At 42.8% G+C, this 22,835-nt stretch overlaps 1 protein-coding gene across 1 annotated transcript in view; it reads left to right on the top strand.

Moving 5' to 3' along the window:
* Window positions 1-22,835, top strand: part of FRMPD3 (FERM and PDZ domain containing 3) — a 1,207,861-nt gene that overhangs the window by 589,821 nt on the left and 595,205 nt on the right. Inside the window, exons 8-9 of the mRNA XM_069613047.1 lie at window positions 7,705-7,824; window positions 18,409-18,545. Coding sequence (XP_069469148.1) covers window positions 7,705-7,824; window positions 18,409-18,545 — 257 coding nt within the window. The remainder of the gene's footprint in view (window positions 1-7,704; window positions 7,825-18,408; window positions 18,546-22,835) is intronic.

Genomic DNA, 22,835 nt, shown 5'->3' with positions numbered 1-22,835 from the left:
ACAGTATCATCTGAGACTTCTTAGAAAGATTAAGCCTTTAGTCTCAGATACAACTGTGAAACATTGGCCTGAGCTACTATTTTGCCTAGGATTGATTTTTGTAATGCCCTTTTGGTGGGTGATGGCAAAGGCAGCATTCATAAACTCCAAATCGTGTAGAACAAGGCAATTTGTTCTGTGAAAAATATCTCTTGTAGAGCCCATATTTCAAAATTTAGATAGGAACTGCACTGGGTGCCTACATTTGCCAGAGTGCAGTTCAAGGTGATCGTCTTGACACATAAATTATTATATGGTAAGGCTCCCTTTTGTCTTAGGGAAAACCTGGTTAAATATGATCCAAGGAGAGTAAGTTGCTCTAGTAACACCAACCTTCTCTCCTGACATAGAGTCCGACGTGTGAATGGAAATGGCAGGTCCTTTCCTCTGTGCCTATAGGCTTGAGTCAGAAAATAAATGTACTCACATTTCGGAAACTCTTGAAAACCTGTTTATTTGAATAGTTGGTTAATTTTTATTTAACAGTTATTCTCGTATTCTTGTCCTGTCTTTGATGTTGTGTCTTCTGTGTTTGTGTGCCCTGATGCCTGTGGGCTATAGCGCATAACAACCAAACAAATAAATAAATCAGAATATCATGTAGATGTAGACTGCATATCAGAATTGCTGTCTGTATTCTTTATGCCTCATTTACAAAATAATCTGCATATTGCACAATATATTGAAAGTGCATGCAGTAAGAATGTGCAGCGCAAATGCACAGACCGGGGAGCTGATTCACAGAAATATGTGCATGCACAAATGTGCAGTGAAAAGAAAATAGTTTTGCATCAGATACGCCCATAACACGCCCGCAGTGCAAACCAAGGTTGCGCTGTCAAATAAGTGTGCGCAATGAGAACTGTGTCATCGGAAATGCCAAAGTACAAACAGTATTTAATGACTACACACAAGTAATTACCATTACTCCCACCTACACCCACTATTCTTAATCCCTGTACTCCCGCCAATCTGTTCACCCCACATGCAAATTGCACCTACACCCACTATTCCTAGTCCATGTACATAAGCCAGTCTCTGTACATGTATATGACTCCACAGCTACTCCGCCTCCTCACAGTACTTTCACCACCAAGGTGCACCCCAAATCTCCATGACTCTGTAGTCACTCCCCCTCCTCACAGTACATGCACCACCAAGATGCGCCACAAATCACCATGACTCCACATCACTCCCCATCCCCTTCCAAAAATGACATCACCCTTGCACTAAGCTTGAATCTGAGGATCATCAGTAGGACACCTACACTCTCAGAGCACCATTTAAGCCAACTATCCTGACAGCTGTTTAATGTATGTTACCTACTGTTCACTTGCCGACAGGAGCGTGACCATTGGCCTGCCAAGCAGCTACAATACCTGTGTCTTTCACACATATACCTCACAGCTGACATAAAGACAGGGACACCACTCAATGTACCACAATTTCATATGCAACTGGAATAAACGACAGAAACCTCTCACTGAGCCAATAATGTAGAACAGGCAGGCCACTTTCATCACCAGGAAAGACAGGGTGCAAAATGTGCACCCCCCCCGACCAGTGAGAATTGACTCTTGCCTCTCCATCCCTCCTTGAAGGGGAAAACATACATCGCACCAGAGCACCAGGATGGCCCAGGATGCTGACCCTAGCCTTGAGCACCTGTCTCCTTTGTGGGTTGACCATCCCCCTGCCCAGTGGGGCCTGCTCTTGAAGCCCTGTTGCCCGTCAATTTGAAATTTGTCTCCAGTTGGGTCCATAAGGAGGCTGGACGCTCTCTGAGGCCCAAACCTCCCTACTGTCACACAGGGTACACAGATTACAAGTAAGCTTAGTCACCTTCCCCCGGATTAATATAGACAGTGTGTCAGGGTCCTGTATGCATCCCATGGTACTTGCTGCCCAATCCGACACCATGGAGAAACCACTATACATCCCCAATCTGGACTAGGGCCATGCACCATGCAATTCCCAGCCAAGCTTGGCCTGCTGCATGCATTCTTGTGAGCCCCAACTATTATTTCACATGCAGCAGGGTGCCTGACCAACATGAAAACCTCTGCTGAATTGCAGGTGGATGGTAGGGCGGCCTCTCCATCTGCCTCCCCACACTTCATGGGATAGATTTGGTGCACTTTTTCCATCTATGGTTGGACTCCCTGCCCATCCTCAACGGTTCTCCCATGCTATTTGCCACCAGCTGCCTTGGAACCATGTCACCTCGAAGGTATGCCCCCTAGGGGAGGGCCCCCTTTTGTTGGGGGGCCCTTACCCTCCAAACAGAGCGTAGGCTGAGAAGCCCAACAGCTGCACAGTGGTCAGATCAAGGTGGAAGGATGATTGTTTGGCAAAAGTCCACGGGCACCATGTGGCTTTGCAGGCCCACAGGAGCCATGCCCTCACCCTTCTCCACCAAACACATTTCAGCCCAGCAGTCCGGGAAGACAACCGTTCCGCATGGTTCTGCCCCACCCGTCACCACAAAGCTGGGGGGCACGCATTTTGCAGGAGCCCCACCTCTAGCTCAATTTGTGCATAGGTACAGGTTATACCACCCACCCCTCTGTGGTGGAGCTGGCTGGGTTGCCGCTCCCTGTGTGGGTGACCTATCCACCCGACCGGCATGTGTTGAGGCACACTCACACTCAGGTCCCGCAGATGGCCCAGAGGGTGTGAAGATCAGCACAAGGTGGTTGCACAGCTCCCTTAATGGCAATCTCCAACATGTGTTGCTAGCTGGTTGATCCTGCCAGTAGCAAATGCTTGTCTCAAGGATCAAGCCATGAACGTGTAAGTACACATGGCTGGCACAGCGAAACTGTGAATGACTCATCAAATCAGTAATGGTACCTTAGTTCATTCCATCTGTCACTTGGATAATTGAGGTAATTCCCGGAACAATACATAACGATGAGCGCTGACCTCCTGGGATGCGTGCATCAATCAGACAAGATCCAAAAGGGCTTGCCTGGCTGCTATGGTGACTCTAGACAACATGGGGGTGATTTCACATCCCTGTGATGGTGACGATACAGTTGGATATCTGCCCTATCAACTTTCAATTGTAGAGTCTGTCTCTACCATGGTGACCATGGGTAATGGGGAATCATGATTTGATACTTTAGAGGGATCCTGAGAAACAGGTACCACATTCAAGGAAATAAGCAGGTGCATAAATTACCCAATCCTGACTCGGGGATAGAGTACAAAAAAAAACAATACAGGACTCTTATGAGGCTGAGTAATTGCAATGAGTGCACTTTAAATTCATTAACAAGGATCCATTAGAGGGCATGTCTGGTGCCAGTATCTGCCATAATTCCAGCTCAAAAAGCATATCTGAAATGGGTTGCAGTTAAGATGCATGTAGTTGGATTGAGGGATCAAGCTGGTGGTGTGCTACGAAGTGAGCAACTGTATGTCCCAGCCCCTGCCTCTCAGTGCACCCTTGAAGCACTTGAGTGTCCTGGGGTCCAAAGCGTTGACTATATCAGAGTGTTCAAAGCCACCCAGTTACCTGAATACCTCAGCCACGATTAATTGAATATGACATTGCTTATATTGTATTGGTTGTTGGAACTGTGCCCATGATGAAGAGAGACACCTGGGGGCCTTCCTTATGTGCCACTAGAGTTGTGACTCTTGGAATGAGACAAGATGATCCAAAGGGAAAGCATTCGCCAAGAATGTCTTCTTCAATCCAGTATGAAAGTCTGAGGTTTGAAGATGATCAGATACTGTCATAGCTCCAACCATTAATGATGCTGACTGGCGTTTTGGTAGCGTTATTCCCATTACCTGCTGAGTGTCTTCTGGGAAAGCATAGTCTCAGAGTTCCAGGGTGAGGATGCTTTCAAAGCAGAAACATAAAGGAATTGACTCCAGGAGTGGAGCCTGTGGTTTGAATTGACTCAGCATGGGAAACTTCACCCGGCCTGGACATGGAAAGGATTTTCAGATTGATGGCTCTGTTTCCATTCTGTGTGTGTAGATTCATGGCTGTTCTTAGTTGGCCAGAGCGATTTGTGAGGTCAATTCTGATAATGAATGAGACTCCACCATGCCAACTAGTCCTGTGACCCCCAGTGGTTGGTGTTGAACTCCCTAGAAGGACAAGTTGTGTTCCGCTACACGAGATCAAGCAAGAACACATCTGTGATGCCCTTAGATGTCTGTGGATGCATGTGTGCCACACTGAATGGATCACTGTGTGTCTTCTCTTTGCCGACACATGCAGGTAACCTGTTGAACACGGTGTGTGATAGGGATTGGGGATATCAATCTATTCACATGAATGAGGAATTCCCAGCAAGTGTGTCGTAAACTTGCATTGATGAAGTTCATGCACTTCTACATACTGACTGTTTCCACTACTGATTGGATGGTTGAAAGAGGTAATCAGATTGCCCCCCACCGGGGTCAGCAGCGTCCCTGGTGGTGCACAGAGTAGACAATCAAACACGACTATCTAGAGGGAGTAAGTCAAAACAAGGTTCCTGTAGGTGAACCTGCAGAAGGATCATGAATGGCAGATCAGCCAGAGGTTGCGTCCCAGAAGAGCACACCCATAGTCCGGGGTATCCCTCGCACCATGGTCTGGCCAGTGGAGTGGTTTGTGGCTAGGATGCGTGGCGGACCAGATGCTGGGATCAAGCTCTCATGGAGTTGAGTTGCTTTTGAATGCAGCACAAAGCGGGGGTCAACTTCATCTGATGCTAAATACAGCCGTGAGACTGATAGCAAACAAGTACCATAAGGGAAAGTTAAAATATGTCATAAGAGAGAGTCCAAGAGGATGTGAAATCATTGGAAAGGTAAATGGGTCTGTGCAGTCTGCCTGGAGGATTCAACTAGACGGGCAGGTGGGTCTCCTGGAATGGCATATCCCATTTGAGGAAACGCCACCCAGGTGTACCCATCCCCCACAGGGAGGACTCCCTCTGTCGCTTTGCATGAGTCAGCAGGGAAAACCCCAGTGGGCTGTTGGCCCTTGCCTGCAACATAGACTTACAGAGCCCCCTGGCAAAAGTTTCTCCATGTCTGTGGGGCTGAGGGAGAATGAGTGCTGCCGCGCCCTCCTCTGTCAACTGTCCCGACCCTCTTGGGGTTTGCTGAGGTAGCGATGGGGGACGTGGACCAACTGTTGACTGTGATGGACTGTGCTCAGTACACCCCATCAGGGTTGTGCCACCAGGCAGGGAGATGCACAACAGCTGCCAAGGGTCTGTGTTGATGTTGGTTACCTACCTAACCAATTCTGAAACGTGGACCGAGGAGTCCAAAACGTGTGCAAATCTGCATGCCAAACAAAACACTGTGGCACAATGAAGGTGCGGGCTGCCGCATGCTGGCTGCTGTGTGATCTTGTTGCGGGGGGCTCACCACTAGACCGGACCATCGCACTCGCTTTGTTGGGGAGGTGAACCATGAGTGGGTATGGCATGACAAAAATATGGAGAACCATGCCTAAGCAGGGTAAAGCTGGAAGGAACGTCTGGTGGATGTCTGTATTGGTCCTGACATGAAAATCTGTCAACCGACCTGTGTATAGGGGCAAAAGACTAACCAAAACATCTAGAAGCTTGTTCACTCCTAATTCCCTCTCAGGATAGCTGGTGATAGAATCGAAATGAAACCCCACTTCTATCTGCTCAAGTTGATGATGAAAGGTCGTGGTACCGAAAAGATCTCAAGCAATCCACAAACTTACAATGTGTGAGAAAATTACAGCTTGCTATTGGGGACCCCGACATCTAATGCGAGTGCCCACTAGGCCACATCTGGAAATCTGAACATATGCAGTTGAATGAACTGAATGCTGGGTGGAGGCACCTGAATCCGACTCTCATCAGACCGTAGACAATATTGTTGGTTAACATAGACAACAGGAGTGTGTATTAACTGACCTGTCAAATCAACTAGCCCTGAAAGTTTATAATGCTGGAGTGTCAGGCCCATACCTCGCCACTGTTGGCACTGAAAGCTGTGTTGGTAACTGCGCCGTAAGGGTCTACGTCATTCCAGATCTGCTGCTGGCAGCATGTGAAACTCCCACCCTCTCTGGGTGCACCTGCTGGAGTGTGTGCGGGGTGGGGAGTGCTCCTCTGTCATTCTGGTCAGCCTAGCAGTCCAGGTGGCCTCAGGCCAGATGGCGGCTGGCAGAGTGGCTCCACCCAGCCTGTGGAAGGCAGGGAAGAGAGCCTCGGCTTTGGATTGCAAATGGCAGGTTAAGTGATGGCCCCAAGCCACAGAGGGTGCGGATGAAGGCCCGGACCCTGCACGGTGGCCTCAAGGAAGGCAAAACCTCATGGCCGCAGAACCATGTGGCCAGGGTAGTTCGACAGGCTTGCCCGAGCTGCGGCTGGCCTGGCTGAGTGATACATTTATTTCCAGCCTGTCTCCTTCAGCCCCCAAAACATGGGGGCGCAATGGTGGATAGGAAGAGTCCACTTCAGGTAGCGCCTGTGTGGCGCAGCTGGTGGACGCCTCTCCTGCACCTTTATGTGTGCACCAGGAAGGCAGCAACACCCAGTACAGGCGTCGCCCAATGGCCCTGAGCCCAGAGCGAGGCTGAAGGGAACTGGGAAGCTGTGGGCCTGGCAGTGCCTGGGCTCTGGCAGGGATACCAGGGGAAGAGCTGGCAGGGGACATGGTTGGGGGCACCAGGTCATTCTCCCACTCCCTGACCAAATCAGGATGACATGTCGGGGAAAGCAGTATGTGACATACACTTCCTCATCTGGCATACTTAATATTGTTGTGCATGTGTAGAAGATTCTGGCCCTCCTCATCCTCCACCTTCCATGAAGTAGTATGAATGTGAGCAATGTAGGAATGGGCATGGTCGCAACATTTCTCTAGGATTGCATGGTGCTTTTTATACTTGGGATTTCATGGGACAATCCTACTTTGTGGCTGGTCCTGGGTGGCGGTAAAATTTGATTCCTGTAGAGTTGGCGCAGATGCATGATTGAATCTGTGAATACAAGTCTGTTTGAGCACAAAGTGCATTTGCGCCACACAAAACTATTTGTAAATTAGGACATCTGTCTTCATTCATGTTCCTATTAGGTTTACTCTATATTGCTCAATGTCAGACTAATTATACTTTACCCAGGCTTTATGTAAAGCACCATGTCAAGCATCTGTGTTTCTGTTCTAAATGCTATCACTGTTAATCATATGAATACAAAAACATTGGATACCTAACCATCTATAATTATTTGTAGTGCCCATTTAATTTACCACCCCCTTCAATGCCATGTATGCTGTCCCTGGGGAGCAGCATTACATGGGGTGGAAAATAAAGGTTTTAGGGAAGCATAGGCAAGATAGGCGGGGACATACCTCTCTTTCATGCCCCTAAAACCAACAACATACCTGCCATCCTGCCTTTTTGACTCACAGCATGGAGAATAATGTCCATAATGATATGATTTGATGTCACAATAGGAGGATATATAATTTATAATAGTGTTAAGTGGCTAATGGTTTTCTATTAAAGCCTTACACAGCACATCATGTGTGTCATGAAAGCTACCACATGAAATGCATGCATATTCTATTGATTATCTGTCTTGGAGTCAATTACTATGCAAATAGAGCACGCATTAACCATAAAGTAATTATAGCTTTCGTGTGTCTTTTTACTATTTGGGACAGGTGGTGCAGCGGACACACTACCAGGGCATGAAATGCCTCTTCAGAGTGAGTTTCTATCCCAAAGACCCCATAGAGCTATTACGGAGAGACCCAGCTGCCTTCGAATATCTCTACATTCAGGTAAAGAACTCAGTCTATGGGAAAAGACAGCTAGCTGTCTTCTAGCCAAGCACTGGGAAGAAAGCAAAGGACAAATGTGTTGAAGTTGTGCTATCTGTGCGCATTTTTCTTATCTGCAAATATGTGATGATTGGGATTGAAACAAGTGGGTGAGAATTGGGAAGAACGCTGATAACACCGTCTATGCATATGCCAAACCGCAGTGGTGGAAAGTCTGAACCAGGGCAACCAATGCTAACGAAGCAACCATAATCAAGCCAACAGCATTTTGAGTGATTCACATAGCCGGTTGTAACCGTGCACATTCACATTACAACATGGTTTCCACAGGATCACTTTTGAAGGCCTTATTTTGGCTCGTTTTATAGTTTTTGCAATGGAGGAATGTGATCTGCTATAATTGGTTTCTTTTAAAGTGGAGGGCTGAGGAGATGAACACACATTGTTTCACAAGGCAGATCCATTTATTATGACTTGTGTGTGGTACAAAATGGATGGAATGTGCATGTGTCATGTGCTTGTTTTACCTGATTCACACACATTTTCTTGAACACATGAAATGTTGCCCAAAGCGGTAAAAAGGAGAAATTATCTACTAGCTGTGTTGGCAAATCCATCTATCAGCACACTCCTCTTTTTCTACCCTTCCGTTACAAATCAGGGCTGTAGTAGAAGGTTTAACAGGAGCACAAATAGAAAAAAAGCATGTTCTACAGCAGTTTTAACAGGGAAAGGATGGAACTTGCCTTGTGATAACAGGATGTACCATCAGAGTAATACGTATCATGGTGTGGCTCTACGATGCATGGCATGTAGAACTGATGATATCTTCAAGATGGCCACAAGCAATGATCATACAATCTTCAATAGCTCTCTTATCTATGGACAGATTTAAATTTCTAAGGTGTCCTTGAAATAGATTTTCAATCATCTGAAGTCAATAGTTGTCACAAAACCTCTTTTGTACTTTTAATTGGATTTTGTGTAGGTATTTTAAACATGGAATTTGAGCATTTGTTACTTTATTTTAACTTGTGAATTGTGATAAAATACTTGCACTGAACTGTTGAAATTACCAAAACATGCGTTAAGATCATTATTTAGGCTCCTTTAGCACGTCACTTATTGCAATCAACATAATCTTTCTGAAATCATCTTCACTTGCAGAATCTGCTACGTTCGGTACAAGGTGAGAATCATTATCACATAGTTCATTGTTTTCTCCACAGTCACACATAACTGCACAAGGTACTTTCATAGAGAACTGGCTCTGTTCTTCACACACATACATGTTATCGCATGTACAAAGGACTTTTACAGAGAATGGGAGCTATTTAATCATCCGCTTTGTTCCCTCCAAGTCCAATTGGAGATATAATTGTTGGTTGTGATTGCCCATTTTTGTCACAGATCATGACCTGGTAGTTTGATCTATTCATTGTAGGCACAAAAGCACTTCTTGTAGGTGGTAACCTTTCCCTTCTCGTCTGCTTTTTAGAAAACAGAGTCTAGCGAATTCTAGGAATGTTTTCTTCTGTTCTGAATTAAGTGCCAAAAGGGTGCCTTCAATTACAATGCCTTTTGACTTATCCAACGCATGTACTTTTGCCATGCCATCAGCTATTGCAACAGATAAGACCTGTTCATGTGGCATATGGATAACAGTTGTTATCAGATGTGTTTGTTTGCTGTTTGCGCTGCTGCTTTCCAGTGTTGGTGAGATGGACTTCAAGATGTATATCAGTTTGCTTTTTTGGCTAGCAAAGGTGAATAGCTCTATCATCATTAAACCATGTTTATGGTCTGTGAGGGGTCAGAAATGTGAGGTGGACACAAAAGTACATTTTTCTCAGAATTTGCCATTTCATTAAACAATAAAAGGTGAGATAAACTCCTGCCTTTCCCTTTCCTAACGAGAATGTCCCTACCTGGCAAACTAAACTAAAGAATGATAACCTAGTGTCCAAAATGGCTCTGACCCTCACACCAAATACAAACAACAAAACAATGCAACAAATAATTGCCAATCTTGCATTCAACACCCCAATGCCACAGATCAAACATTAAAGTTTCAAAGAGCATTCCTTCTGACCAGACTTGTGTTCCCTTCCCCAGGCACAATGCAGAAATGCTCATAAACCAGTTCTGTTTCAACAAAGTTCCTTTTTAAACCCAACACAAAAGTCCATTGTATCCCAATAGGATAGGACTTTGCCTTGAGTAATGAAAAATGTCTTTTCACGAACACTTGTTTCCAAAAACTGAGTACTTGTTTTTTCCCACTTTCCGTTTAGTTAAGGCAATTGTCTTTCCATAACACTCTTCTTCCACTGTAAAGTATTTAATATCTTCCACAATATCCCTTTTCTCAATTCCTATGCCTTTCTCACCAACAGCAGTTTTATAACTTAAGAAACATATTCTCTTCAGGACATATGGCAATTACCAAAACATCAAACTTTTCTTCCAATGGAATACTTATGTCGGGATAGCAAAACAAAGTAACAGTTTGTAAAGTAATGATTATTGAGATAACACTTTCTTTCTGCAAAACCATGTTGCCACCAATATAATGTTTCCCTTTATTTTCTTCTTTCCTGGTCCATTCTCCTGCCAGGGCTGAGCACTATCCATCTCTTTCCTATTTTGATGGCCTGCCAGGATACTCCTACTTCTATAATTGTTCACAGTAGCAATGTTTGTTCGTCAGACTATCCACACCATCACATGGGAGGAGAATTGAACATGTGTTGCTTTCTCTATAGTCTCTTGACACTTGACAATTTGGGTTACAAACTTTCCTCCTTCGCTATCGCAGCAAAGATGACTGAAATCCTGGTTGCTTCTTTGTGGCTTCTTTGTGGCTTTCTGGCTTATTTTGCCAGTATTACCAGCAACAGTATTACGGTGCCATAATACCGACAGTTTCTTGCCAGTAGCGGTGGGATTTACCTCCAGCTCTTATCTGGAGGTAAATACTCCATCCCTACCGGCAAACTTGTAGTTTGCCAGTCCAGTAAAAGTGCAAGTAAACGTTATTACTGGCACTTTATTACCGGACTGGCAAACTTGTACACGTCTCAAGAGCATTTCAAATCCTTAGAAAATCTGTTAACTTCAGAGTGCTTAAAAACTGTATTCTTTGGTTTTTGGAGATCTGGAACACTGTAGAAGATGATTTATGTGAAAGAGCACAGTAGGTTCTGCAGTGAATGATTCAGCGTGCTTGTATCATACAATGTTATGGACTATCATTCATCTTTGTCTTGATAATAGGTCATCACATGTCCATGAAGTGTTCCTTTCAATCAGGTGTGCACTCAAGGAAGTCCAAATAATCTTCAGTATTGTACATAAATCTTGCTTTCACACGGTAAAGTGGTATACACACTCCACCATTATCTGTCATGCAGCATGGAACTGTATGAGCTAAAGCTGTATCAATCTGAAGAACTTGATTATAAATATTTGAGGAACCACAGCCATGCATAAGCTGCACCAACAATGTGGAGTCTATTATTACGCCAACAGCAGCCTGAAGTGGAAGTTCATGTGTGTGTCTTGTCTTTAGAAATGTTAAGGCACATATTGAGGCCTACCTGTTTGTTAGGCAGTCATACACAAGTGTCTGTAACCAAGTAGCATGCTTCTGGTACAAAAGTGCATTTTCATCCTGAAAGCTATCAAACATTCTTCTCCCACCTATAGATAATTTAGGAAAGGATATCATGTCATGTGGTATTGCTTTTGTAACTTTGTCCTGCGTGATGGCACCAGGGAACATCCACTTCTTCCCTCTCAAGATGTTTTTTCGTAGTAACCCAGCAACCTGATATAGAGCCTTCATTTTTGTATTGCTATTGGAACTTGATTCTGCATCAAAAACCATAGCATTGTAAACTGATTACAAAGAAGTGTACTGATATTGTTCCTTGGAGACAGGATTGTTGCACCTACTTCAATGTCCCCATATAGATTTTCAGGGATTTTCCTGATATCATATCTTCCTCTTTAACATCCTTTAGAGTAACAGATTTCCTTGTAGTGTCACTCAACTTCTGCCATTTTGAAAACGAAAACCTTACCTTAAAAAAGATCCTGTAATAAACAGTCAATTATATTTACCCAACTTACATATTCTGGCACATTCAGTAGTATTTCAGGAGGTTTATCTGCTCTTCGCAAGACATTATGTATGAGCTACAGTTATACAATTCTTTGTGAAATACTATGTCATAAGTATGAGCATCTCTTGGATTGATGCAACCACTCAACTTCAATTTCAATTGGCTGTTTGCACTGAACTGAACAACATCATATATCTCATGAACTGCCGCTTGAGTGAAAACATTCTGCAGAGGAGGCCGTCAAGCTTTAGGACTTTTTCAAAAGAAGCTTGGATTTTGTTTGTAATTTTGTACAGGTACTTTGGAATCTTTCACAGGGAAGCTCTTTCCTGATCACTGAGGTCTCAATAGCAAAATCTGCTTCTGCCAGTTGTATTGTTGTGTTTTATTTTGTATCTGACTTGTAGTCTACCAAGATTAGCTTTGTGTGCAGACTTCTTGCAACAGGACACATCTCAACATCCGCCTTGTGTAAACCTTACCCACACAGGATTAAGAAGATCTGTTTAGCCCCAGGGGAAACTGATATAAAGTTACAACATATAGGTATCAATTTCCCATGGAAAAAGATTTTTATCCTTAAAAAAGGATAAATCTTGAACGTAGTCAATACAACATCATACAAGCCAAATTCACAATAAAATTCCAATGGTCCAGATATTTACATTATTTGTTGTACTCTTTACAATGATTATAGTGCCTAATTCACAGGACTGTTTTAAAATGGTAAGCCCCCATTGAAAGACGCCCTGTGACTAAGGGCCATAGTCTCATAAGAAATTACCATAGACCAGGAACAGATTGACACAACTCAGTGTACCATATATATAAATAAAAGCAATACATATGGGAAAACAACATAAATTAAACCTAACCAACACACCTTCTAGTGTGCCTATGCTGCTCAAATGTATGCAATATGCTATTCATGATAACAAACGCATTGCTACTCAAGTGGGACAATTCTACGCTCTACTTAGAAAAACTCTACTTGATGTGTTGAAGCTCTCTGCTTTCACTGTGGTGAGCAGCATGATTGTTAAATCATTTGTGTTGTGGGCACAGGGGGGAAATATTTACTTCACAACTACTCCTGAGGAGAGATTGCAAACACAGCAACTTGGCACTCCCATGTGATAAGGGGAACTGAGAAGTCACTGTCGGCCAATAATGTAATAATCAGTTTTGCAAGGAAGCATGGGAATACGACTGCATTCAACATGACCCGAGCTGTAAAAGCCAAAATTGGAGACATCCTAGCCTCTCGAGCAGAACTCTGGAGGTTTGACCCCAAAAAAGAGTAAACTCTTTGAGACACTTCATTACTTACCAGAATATTTTCCAACAGCAGCACTGGAGTACACGGAGTGTACATGCAGTAACAATCAATGCCACAGTAAAAATAAAATACATGAATTAACCCATAAAAAAAATCACATTTCACAATACAACAACATGGTTGCCAGTGCACGGAGAGCGTATGTAGCAGCAGGACCATCAACACCACATTAAAACACTTGGATGATAAATTGAAAACAAAAGGGACAGCTAAACAATCTAAAAAGGTAACACAATAAGGGAAACAGGGGGAATGGAAGATAACACATTCCAAGAAGTGGAAATATGTCTTTACTAAATACCAATCCCTTATCCATATTTGAGACACTAAGCAACACACGGGAGAAAGAACTGTTCGCAATAGCTTGAGCAGACCACCTCGTTCTACATTGTGATGTGACAAAATTTCTCAGAGATGGTACATTTATTTATTTATTTATTGGCCATTTGTTAGGTGCTTGTTCAATTAGCAAAACTGTTTCAAAGTGCCCACAGGGCAACAGGGTGGGGACAGGGGAAGGTAGAAAAAGAACTACAAAGATAAAAAATTGAATTAAAAGTACAACAAATCCTGAGAGTAAAGGGAGGGGAGACAAACCTACTATGCCTTGTGAGTGTTCAGAACCTGCAAGTGCAGAGGGGACAGGGTTAATGGATAGGTGCTGAGGTGCTCATGGCGAAGTGCTCGGGTGAAGTACTAGGAACAGTAACGTAATTGCAGCCTCCCGTGGGGAGGGGGATCCTAAGCAAGTGCATTAAGGCAGCGGCTGGGATGAGAGATGTGGGGGCTCATGGCCCCGAGAAACTTAAAGGCCCTGCACATCAGTGGCGCAGGGAAGAGAGGAGTAGAAGGAGGAGGAAAAGAGAAAAGTCTTGAGGTTTTTCCGGAACTTGAGGAGGTCCTGCTCAAGACACAGTGAAAGAGGGAGGCTATTCCACAGAAGGGAGCCCACCGAGGAAAGTTCCCACCAGCTGCCTGTTTAGCAAGCTGTTCACCCGCAGGGAGTTGGAGCCAGGGGAACACAGGAGTCTAGAAGGAGAGAGTATTTGGTCAGAACGCATTGAAGATAGAGTGGTTCCGGGCCCCAGATAGCCTTGTGGATGATACAAAGGGCTTTGAATTTGAGACTGGGAGCCAGTGGAGACATTGTAGGTCAGGAGAGATCCGGTCCCTGGGCTTGAGGCCAAGGATACATCTCGCTGACCTATTAAGGAGAAGGCTGTTGCAATAGTCCATCTTAGAGAGAACCAGAGCACGGGTAACGTTGAGTCTCTGGGGGAAGGTGAGGAAAGGTATAATTCCTTTGAGAAGGAAGAGCTGAAAGTGGGACTTCTTGACAATATCCTGGATATGAGGGATGAAGGAAAGGGAGGAGTTAAAGATGACTCTCAGATTCCTGGCTTCAGATGAGGGGGCCTTGGGTGAGCCCATGGAGGACGGACAGAGTGAAGGTAAGAAGTAGGGTGCAGCGGTCCCAATAGGTACAATCTCTGTTTTGCTGGCATTGAGGCAGAGGACATTAGCAGTGCACCAGGACTGGATGAACGAGAGTCAGTCAGGGGTGAAGGAAGGTGCAAGGTCGTCAGTGGGAAATTTGAAGAAGATTTGTGTGTCATCAGGGTAGCACTGGAATTTGGGGTAGAAGGAGGATATGCGGCATGCCAGCAGAGAAGGGTATATGTTAAAGAGCCAGGGGGTAAGAATGGAACCCTGGGGGATGCCACATGTGAATGTGGCTCTGGGGGAGGAGAAGGGCCCATAATTGTTTTGGAGGAACAGTCATTTAGGAAGGAGGTAAGCCATTCCAGTGCCCACTCTGAGATACCCAGGGTATCATGGAGCCTTTTTATGAGGATGAAATGGTTCACTGTGTCAAATTCAGAAGAGAGAGAACAAGGAGGATGAGGACAGCAGGGGAGTTGGAATCAAGCGAAGCAAGCAGTGCTTCACGGGTGTTCAAAAGAGCAGTTTCCGTGCCTCCAGATGGTCGGAATCCAGATTGGCGGTTGTGAAAACCGCCAACATGTTTGGTCTGGGAGATGAGTTGGGCGAGGGCCAACATTGAAGCCTTAACATATTTTAAGCTGCTGTGCCTGAACTATGGAGAGGTGTGAATTTCAACATTGGTAGGACTACTATAGAAAAATTGTGTGCGCAACTCTAATTCAGCGACACTGTTTTGCGCTGTCAGTCAGTCAAAAAACGTTATTCAGATATGTAAAATATCCATCAAAGTAAACATCCTCACTATGAACCTTGAGATAAAATAAATGCAATATAAAATGCATAAAAGCAAGACATAATAAGAAAAGTGGATATTAATTAGAAGTTCATTAGGACATTCCTTAGTTTTATGGTCATATCAGAGATAGTTCAGCAATGTCCATGCTACCAAGTGAGAGTAGGCTAACAATAAATATGTTAGTGCTGGTCTACAAAGTTTAAATCCGAGTTGATTCAATAAAGGCTCGATAGTTTTCTTCGTAGTATTAACATTATTTATTAAACACAACCCATTACCAGCAGAACCAGTTTCAAGTCGCTGTGCAAAATTCATAAAATTCAGAGACAATAAATAACCTACAAAGACAAAACAATGCATAGCAGAGCTAAACGTAAAAACAGCTAATCGGATCAACCCTACTGATCCTGCACAGTTCATCCATTACGGAACATACAGAGATAATTCGAGTGAACTGGGCAAAACTTGGTTAAGCCTCACCTAGGGTGACCAGGGTGATGTCAAGCTTTATATCAGCCACCTGGAAGGTCACAGACTATGTGAAACGTTCAGTAGACACCCTTTTACACATGTAGTGGGGGTGCAAAAGGAAGATGTGCTAAGCCACACAGCCACCTGCCGAGGCTAAGCCAAGTCAAGCAACCATATATGGTGTTAGATAGAGACTCTCTGTGAACTGGGCCAAAAACACAAATATAAAAATTACAGGTGTGTATGGTTAATTGGGATAGAGGACACTCACAGAGGGGAGCCTTATTCATGACATATTGCCTATGTGTCTGGCACATTATTGCTTTCCACTTTTATTCCCACAAGGAGACGCTGCTAAATTTCACTTTGGCATTTTCTACACATGCTGACATCTTTCCATCTGAGTGGCAATGAAGGCGATCAGTTAGAGCCTTTACTGTGAAGAAGGGGTTCTGCACATTTCTTATTGCACAGGTATTTTGTATTTTACCGTTTTTCACTGATGTATGTATAGATGCATGGAATGTTTTAAGTGCAAACCTAGCTGGGAAGCCACGTAGAACTGTACACACTTTTGAGGCATTTATACATACAAGAACTCTACAACTATTGTATAAATGGGTGTGACTAATGTTAAACACTTTACAGATTTCATCCAGGATATGTGTTTTATTTTTGTGCTTCCATTCTGTGTATTTTATAATAATAATAATTTGGCACTTATATAGCGCTACGAACCCTCAGGTATCTGAGCGCTGCTTATTATTACCCACGGTGTGTGTGTGTGGTGCTCATTTATCGAGCTCAGAAGGATGAAAGGCTGAGTTTGGCCCCGCCGGATTCAAAGCGAGCTCTCTACTCGCTGTGCCACTTGACCGGCTATGATTCCTTCATATGCTTAATCAAAAGTCTTGAGTAGTGGAAAATGTTACTCACATTCATTCATTCATACAACTAGGAGAGAATGTGCATTTCTCGGTATGGGTTCTACAGAATATCGAGGCATCAGGTGTGAACAAGCCAGTGTGACATGTTTATGGGACTGCTCCTGACATTGTATAATCTAAGGAGAAAGCGTGAGTGAGTGACTGAGTGAGTTGATTGGGAGGTTTCTGGTAATGACGTCCATGCTATTAAGGTGTTAATCATTTTCATTCTCTCTAGTTAGCCGGTTTAAACCGCTCAGAGGATTTGATATTTAAAGCAACCAGAAGGTGTTAGTCAATATTTGTTTTCTTCTGCTCCGATACCAAGAAAGTGATAGAAGTATGGCACATAGACTATAGATACAATTTTCAGAATTGTCAGATAGAGAGGCAAACGGGAAAGGCAGGCCAGCTTAATGAGGCTAGTTTAAGCACTATGATTACATATCAGTGCACTATAGATGAAATACAAGAATGTTTTCCTACAATTTTTTATGGATCTACCGAGAATTATAATAAAACTGCTGAGAATATATGCCAGTGGAGGGTTTGCGTTAAAGGGATTGTTCTGACCAATATGGGTGAGCGAATTGATCACAACTCGAAGTCCTGTGAACTTTTCAAACAGTTGTACTTTTTTTGGAGTGTGGTACGACTGAACTTTATATATGTTTGAAGTTCTTTATACTATGTAGAACCACTAAACTGTATGACATATATAGTGAACATTTTAAGAACTCACAAAGAAAAGCACAAAAAGCTCCTAAAAACGTGTGCTCAATATAGTGTGCTCTGGTTCATATTTCTATGCATCATAATATTATTTTGTAATTTTAAAGAGATTTTTAGTGGAGTTTAATGGCACTATTATGTTTACAACGTATGTATATATACATATTTAAAGTAGTATACAATCTTCTAACAATTCTTAAACAATATATTATGTTTAATATTCCTTTCCATGTTAATATTTATTTTCAATTTTAAAGAGATTTTATTGAATTCGATTTCACTTTTTAATAAATGATTTATGCAAATATTTTTTTTTAAATACTTCACAAGTTTCTAAATAACTCATTAAAATATATTGATTGTTTGATGTTTTACACATTATATATATTTCTAATGTTTTTACAATTGTGTAATTATTAAATCAATGGGTTTGTTATTTTTTCTCATTTTTAAATTTTACCATGCTGTTTAGCTCCTAAAATCTCTGGAAAATCATTGAGGTTCAATGATTTACTTGAGAATTGAGGTGATTGGACGGCAATGTAAATGGCTCATGGGACACCGAGAAAGTCTGGAATTATTCCCAAAAATATGTGAATGTCTGTCGGGATTCAGTTTTGTGAAGTTTGCTCACCCTTACTGACCAGTCTAGGTGTTGAATTCACATAAGTCATGGTGTGTTGGCATGTACATGATATTAAAGCTATGTTCTGTGATTTGATATTGGATGTTTGCCATATTTACCAGAGCAGGAACGACGTGATCAAGGAGCGCTTTGGTGTGGAGTTAAAGCCGGAGATATTGTTGGGACTCACTGCTCTCCATATCTTCATCACAGTCTCTGCAACACGATCAAGTCAGAAAGTGTCACTGAAAAGCGTAGAGTAAGTAATATCTACACAACTTGCTTGTCTGTTTCTCGATCTTGCTGTCGGAAAGACAAATGTTCCTGGGTCTCTGAGTCCATGTGTACCTGCATGTTTAGGCATGCACAGGAGTGGAAGCTGGCAAACCTCCAGAGCTTCCACCAAGGGGCTGGTAGCCAAAGGTGACATAGAGGATCAACATGTGCTTGCTTGACACTTCCATGGCTCAACGGTGTGACTTTCTTCCCCACAACCACCACTGCCTTACCAATGGATGCCACAATCCACTGCCTAAGGGATCCCTTTCTGCAACACTTTTCTTTCCTCCCATCTTGTACCTCCTCAATGCTCCATCACTAGGTTTCTCCTAACCACTATCCTATGCCAAAATCACCAGCCCTCTCCAACTTTCGCATCCCTTACTTTAACCCTAACCATTACTCTATTAGCCCTATCCTTACAACAACTCATACTCTAACACTTACCCTGGCAGTTAATCTACCATAATGGCTAACCAAAGTTCAACATGTTTACTCTAACCCAAACTTTTATCCTAAACCCCTATCCTTACCTGACTCCTTATCATAATACTAAACCAGGCAATCACAAGCCCATTAAACCCTCCGTAAGCCTAACAATTACCCTAGCAGCAATACATTATGGGCTACATTTCACCTGAATTTATTGACTACTTTTGCTTAGCAACTTTTTCACTTTTTCACTTTTTCACTGCAGAGGTAATTTCACCACGACATTTTCACTGACTACATTTTTGTTGGCTACACTTTCACCGGATGCCGGAGAAAGCTATCTTATTTATTTGTTTATTTTTTAATTTATATAGCGCACAAAGCCCAGAGCATCTAGGCGCTTTTACATAAGAAAGTGGTTACAGTGGTTACTTACATTGGTAGAAAGTTACAGCCATTACATGGGTGGTTTACTTAGGGGTAGTTGCAGTGGTTGCTATCAGACATAAATTGGTGTGCATAATTTGGAAAGCCTCACCTCATGGTGCAGGGAGCTACATCAAAACACGCAGTTATAGGTAGGTAAGGAGTGACATAAGTATAGGAGCACAATTTGGAAAGCCTCGCCTCATTTCTTTCTTTCTTTATTTTTATTTGCATTTCATGGTGCGGGGAGTTACATCAAAACATGCGGTTACAGGTAGGTAACGAGTGACCAAGTATAGGAGCACAATTTGGATAGCCTCACCTCGGGTTGAAAGGAGCTACATCAAAACATGCTGTTACAGGTAGATGAAGAGCGACATACGTTTAGGTGCATAATTTGGAAAGCCTCACCTCATAGTGCAGGGAGCTACATCAAAACATGCGGTTAAAGGTAGCTAAGGAGTGACATAATTATAGAAGCACAATTTGGAAAGCCTCACCTCATGGTGCGGGGAGCTACATCAAAACATGTGGTTACAGGTAGCTAAGGAGTGACATAAATATAGGAGCACAATTTGGAAAGCCTCACCTCATGCTGCGGGGAGCTATATAAAAACATACGATTACAGGTAGGTGAAGAGCGACATAAGTTTAGGTGCACAATTTGGAAAGTCGTAATTCAGGTATAGGTGCTTTACATCAGATATGCAAGTGCAGGTGGGTAGAGAAACTGCATGGGCCAAGCTGGTAATAGGGAGTGCATATTGAGGCAGCCAACCCAGTCATGTGCCCCTGAGGGGATGGGAGGTGAGCTTTGGCAGAGTCATAGTGCTGACATTGGTGCTGATGATATCGACAGGTCTCCATATTGTGAACGTATGGGAACGGTGGACGATGTGAGAGGCACAAAGTGCACATGAGGGCATTGTGAGAAAGCACATGGGTGGGGACAAGAAACATGGGGCGCACATGGCTTTCATCTCACCTGAAGGAGCGGCTCGAGGCAAAGTCAGTGGATAGGTGGGCCAAGAAATATGGCATGGGCGTGTAGTAGCACAGACAGGGACAGACAGGGCCTTAGAAAGTGGGCCTTTCAGTTGTGGGCCGGCTAAAGCCTGCCGGTCTACGATAGGCCAGTTTAGTATGGTGACTGGCCAACAGGAAAGCAAAAGGGGTTTGAGGGAGAAGCCTCTTGCAGAAGCTTGAAGCAGCGCCAATCTTAAAAATTGCTGCAAGGTCGGTAATGAGAGGCATTCAGCAGTGGAAATCTAAGCAGCAACCGTGCTCTCAGCCCAAGTGCACAGCTCCAATAAGAAAGAATACAAAATAAAAAGTTTTGTTTTCTTAATAGTTTTTGAAATTAAAAATCAAACAGCATTTTTTTCTTTTTTGCACCATTCATTCTCAATCCTTCTACCTCGTTTTGGGATGGGGTAAGGAGGAAATGTGGAAATGTGAAAATTCTATTTCTAACAACGTTTTAACTGCAGGACAAATCCGCAAAAGCATTTTAAAACTAAGATGTCTGTCCTGGACCTCCCCCTCCTCCCGAAATGGACAATTTCATGCAAACCTGTGTTACGTTTCAAAAGATACATAGGGTAAAAAAGGGTGTGTTTTTCACTTTTTGATTTGTTTTTTCACAGGTAGTATGTCACATTTTTTGATCAAACGAACAGTGCAAAGTCACTGGACTGATTTTCTTCCAATAAGAAACAAGTTAGGCACAAAGCGCTGGAAGAAAATCCTTCGTTTGTTTGGGGTAAATCCAGCCAATCATTTTTATTAAATTTGGCACAGAGCTGTCCCTGTACCCAAAAATTTAGTTACATCTCCCATGATGCACTGCTGGACCAAAAGCTTCACATTTATGAAAATCTGCTATTATGGAAATTTTCAAATTAGATCACGATTCAAGTATGGAAATTGCCCTGAAATTATATAAGGGATTTGAGTAGGGTAATTCCGAGGCTGGGGGCATGTGGGCAGGATAAGCTTTTTGAAGGTTTGAGGCTTGGGAATAGTGTGGCCCTTTTTTTCTGAGTGTTTCCCTGAGATCGAGATCTGAGATCTTTTTTTTTTGTGTGGCAAAAGAAAAGAGTGCTTACTTACAGATATTGAATTTTGAAACTTGGGAAGCAAATTATGTGCCATTTAGGGACAAACATTTTTGTCACATTAAATTGGCACTTTAACATCAATTCAACTAAAGTATTTCTTTTTCATTGATTTTCAAGACTCAGTTCTACTGAACTTGTTGCTCTACATAAACATGTAATTATTTTTTTTACTTCAAAGCACTGACATGTTGTATTTGTCTTGTTGTTGATGTTCATATGGATTTCATACAGCAATTGTAATTTGTTCAAAAATAAATTTGAGGGCTCACTGCCTGACTACAAAACTGCATGCCAATAGATGCCATTCATCGGTCAATGTTCAGATGTCAAGTTGTCATGTCTTGGATTATTGTCAACCTGTAACAGTTAATTGAGAGACCAACCTCAACAGAGGGCGTTCCTTCCCTCCCCAAGCTAATTGTCACACAATAAACGGTTAATGTCAGTTCTTTTATTCATCCCTATTTCAGCCTCATATCATGCCCCTTGGATCCCTCCCCTTAAGCTACCAAAGAGCCAATAACCAGGCCTGTGTACAGGAAATATATTTGTATTTATTTGAATCATAGGTAATAGCAATCACACTAAACTACACACGCCACCTTCTTAGAGACTCACAAGAGGCTCACAGTTAACTTCTTGTTACACAAATAAATCTCACAAGTGGGTTAAAAAGAACACAAATCACAATTCTTCACTTCAAGAAATAATGAAACTGATTAATAAATAAAAGCAATCACGTATGCAATGCTTTGAAATTTTGATTTTCCAGCGTGCTTAAAAGGCTAGCAGTTTTGTGTACAGATTAAGATAAATGCAGATAATTTCACTAAGACCTTTTCCTTAAAATATAGACAGAGTGGTTTTGCAGTGGGATTTTCAGATCCCCCACCCCCTACTTTAGGTTGTGTTGGGGAAGTCTGACAGAAAAATTAGGATGATTGAAGAATTTTGGATATTAGACCCCCTTCACTTAAAGGCCTTTGTTGGGGAAGCTGGATATCATAAATTGGGATGATTTCAGAATTTTGGATTTCAGACCCTCCTCCACTTAACGGACTGTTTTGGGAAGCTGGATAGCAAATGTTGGGGTGATTTGAGAATGTTGGATTTCAGTTCCCCCTCCACTTAAAGGCCTGTTTTTGGGAAAGCTGGACCCATAGGATTACCAACTGAAATTACAGTCTGTAGTTTTCTGCGCACACCGGGAGTGAGCTTTGTAAATGTCAAATTTAAAAAGAAATCACGCTGTGGTGTTCTGCCAGGGAGAGTTAATTAAATTAATATTTATT

This window comes from Ambystoma mexicanum, chromosome 5p, assembly GCF_040938575.1.
Source record: "Ambystoma mexicanum isolate Mex_15411 chromosome 5p, UKY_AmexF1_1, whole genome shotgun sequence".
In the NCBI taxonomy this organism is placed as follows: domain Eukaryota; kingdom Metazoa; phylum Chordata; class Amphibia; order Caudata; family Ambystomatidae; genus Ambystoma; species Ambystoma mexicanum.
Note: the sequence above shows the minus strand (reverse complement) of the source record. Positions and strands in the feature narration are given on the sequence as shown.